The 2,767-nt window shown below is 52.2% G+C and overlaps 1 protein-coding gene across 2 annotated transcripts in view; it reads left to right on the forward strand.

Annotated features, from left to right (window-relative positions):
• The first annotated feature begins 1,228 nt into the window (after positions 1-1,228).
• SYNE3 (spectrin repeat containing, nuclear envelope family member 3) overlaps positions 1,229-2,767 on the forward strand; it is a 67,605-nt gene continuing 66,066 nt past the window's right edge. For both annotated transcript variants that reach the window (XM_011991681.1, XM_011991682.1), the window contains exon 1: positions 1,229-1,381. In XM_011991681.1, the coding sequence (XP_011847071.1) occupies positions 1,238-1,381 (144 nt within the window). In that variant the 5' untranslated portion in view covers positions 1,229-1,237. The remainder of the gene's footprint in view (positions 1,382-2,767) is intronic.

The following is a 2,767-nucleotide window of genomic DNA, read 5'->3' on the forward strand; positions in this document are numbered from 1 at the left end:
AGTTGTTGAGCTGTGACTGCTTAATATAAAATTTTGTCTCTTTTTTGGTATTGCCATTATATCCTACAAATTCCCATTCATGAATTCATTTTAAGCCCCCTTTTTGCTGGCTGCATAATATTCTAAAGTGCAAATGTACCATAACTTACTTAAGCAATCCCCTATAATTGGGCATGTGAGTTGTTTCTGGTTTTGTTTTGCCATTTTAAATAATGCCGTGTTGAGTTTTTTGATGCGTTAAACTTTATACCCATTCTGGGCTCATTTAACAACATTGGCCTTACTCTCTACAAGGTATTGTGGGAGATTGGAGGATAAATGAGATAAAATCCCTTTAAATAAAATGCAGATACAAATAACTTTAGTTCAAAGCAGTTACGTGGTTGCTATATACTTAGACTAGAACTGGAACACGGAAGAGTTTTGCCTGGACTTACTGGGATTTCAAGAAAGTCACAGGAGAAAATCTGAGACTTTGCAACCATAGCCCAGGGGAAGTCAAATGGACAGTCCAGCAAAAGGGGTCTCTGGTGGGTGACCTATGCCAGCAGCAGGTGTTACCTGGGCTGGCATAGCAAGCGGGTTGCATCTCAAGCGTTAAGTTCGTTTTCAGTGGTTGCGAGGAGTACTATGCGGACGTCAGAGGGGAGCGGCTCAGTGGGTAACTTTAGCAGCGCCTGCCCATGGACCCAGGTTGGTGGAGCAATGGGGATGGCATACACCTAACACGGCCATCCCCAGCCTGAGAGGTTCATCTCAGGGAGAGCTCAAGGCTGGTTTTGGCTTGGCCCATGCCCAGAACTCTGTTCCTTAGGTTGAGGCCTCTTTGAGCCATTCAAATCAAGACGATTATGGGTCCAGACATTTCGGACTGCAGGTTTTGAGGTCCTCTTTTGGAGAGCGTGCAATCTGAATAGACAGACGAGAATTGCCTCTGGGCCCCAAGCTGGGAGAACAGGAAGCAGGGAACCTGGGAGGCCGAAGACAAAGCAGTTTTGCCAGGCTAGAGCCCTGGACTGCTTCTCCCAGAGGACAGACCTGTTTTCCTTCCCTGCTTAATTCCAGTCCTGACAAACGCACCCACCTCTGGCCGTATTGCCCGACTGGGAGCGCCAGGGGAGGGCTGGTGGTGGGAGTGGGCCTGTCCCAGGGGTCCTGCCGGGGGCCTCTCCACAGCCCCCTACATTCCTGCCTGTTGAACTGATCTGTGGCCCTTTCTTAAGCCCCTGCAGGTGCCATGACTCAGCAGCCCCAGGAGGACTTTGACAGGAGCGTGGAGGATGCCCAGGCATGGATGAAGGCTGTGCAGGATCAGCTGCAGGTCAATGACAACACGCAGGGGCCTCGCGCAGCCCTGGAGGCCAGGCTGTGGGAGACAGAGGTATGCAGAGGCGTGACCTCAGATGGCCCTGTGGTCTTGGCCCCGTCCTACCCCGCCCTCAGAACTCAGGTTTCCTATCTGTTAAAGGCAAGGGTGGACTAGACCAGTGTTTCTCAAACTCTGATGTGCACACAGATCTCCTGGAGATTTTGTTTAAGTGCAGACTCTGATCCGGTCTGTGGAAGTGAAGCCCAAGACTTTGCTTTTGGCAAGTTCCAGGTGATAACATTATTGCCGGTCCTTGGAACACACTCTGATGATAAGGAACTAGAGCCTGTCCTCTCACCCTGCTGTCCCTGCAAGGGGAGCCTGTGCAGCCAGGTGGGTCCCCCAGCCCTTGCTGGGGGGCTTCCCACCCCTTCTCTGCTTCTGCCTGGTTGGGGTCCCTGCCAGATCTGGATTGGCCAAGGTCTTCCCCCAGAGGAGAGGAGAAGGGGCTCTGCCCAACTAGGAGTGACTTCCTGAGCTTCTCCAGAACCGGAGTCTGGCTTTACCCACCCCACCTGGCACAAGTCCATGTAGCACTAAGTGCTGGTGCCCAGTGCCTGGCCTGGCATCGTGGTGCCCCTCTCTGAGGGTGGGTTGCCCACAGCCTGGGGACAAGAGGGAAGAATACTGAGCTAAGAGTCAGCAGCTGCAGTTATTATCTCCTTGCTGATGCTAGATTGCTGTGTGACCTTGGTCAAGTCTCTGTCCCACTCTGGGCTTCAGTTTTCCCATCTGTAAATGGAGCAGTTGACTTACACACCTCTGGGGTCACATCCATTTAGATACTCCATAATTCTAATTTATCACCCAACAATGGTTGCTTGCAGTTGGGGGGTGCTGCCTTCTCCTACAGCAAACCAGTCACCCAGCCAGGCTGGAAGCAGTGGTGACCCCACAGCTGGTTCCTTGTGTGTGTTGTCTTCTCGATTCTGCACACTGCGCACCGTATTGCATATATCTCGTGCCCTTTCTGGAAGTGGACAGTGGGAATTAAGAATCCTCATCACCTTTCTGAGTCAATGTTTGATTTCAGTGTCACCACCACATCCAGAGGCAGGGGCCATTGTCTGCCTTTTGCAACTGGGAAATGGAGTCTCCTCACACCGTTTCCTGTGCCTGGAGAGCCCTCTCACTCACGTTCAAGCTCTCTGCTGTGCTCCCTTCGCCTTCTGTTTGGGAAGCTCCCTCACAGATCACCCAAGAGTGGAATACCCCCTGCTTTCCGCCATCCCTGTGCCAGGGCTGGGGCTGTGCAGGTGGGGGAGGCCCACCCTGCTCTTGAGGGTTCCCAGCCTAATGGAGACACATATGCAGTCAGGGTGACTGCACAAGCATGTATAAGGCACACCCCTAACGTGGGTCCCGTGATGTTATTTTCTTCCTCTAAAACCTTCCATG

Source organism: Mandrillus leucophaeus, unplaced genomic scaffold (genome assembly GCF_000951045.1).
Source record: "Mandrillus leucophaeus isolate KB7577 unplaced genomic scaffold, Mleu.le_1.0 Scaffold4, whole genome shotgun sequence".
In the NCBI taxonomy this organism is placed as follows: domain Eukaryota; kingdom Metazoa; phylum Chordata; class Mammalia; order Primates; family Cercopithecidae; genus Mandrillus; species Mandrillus leucophaeus.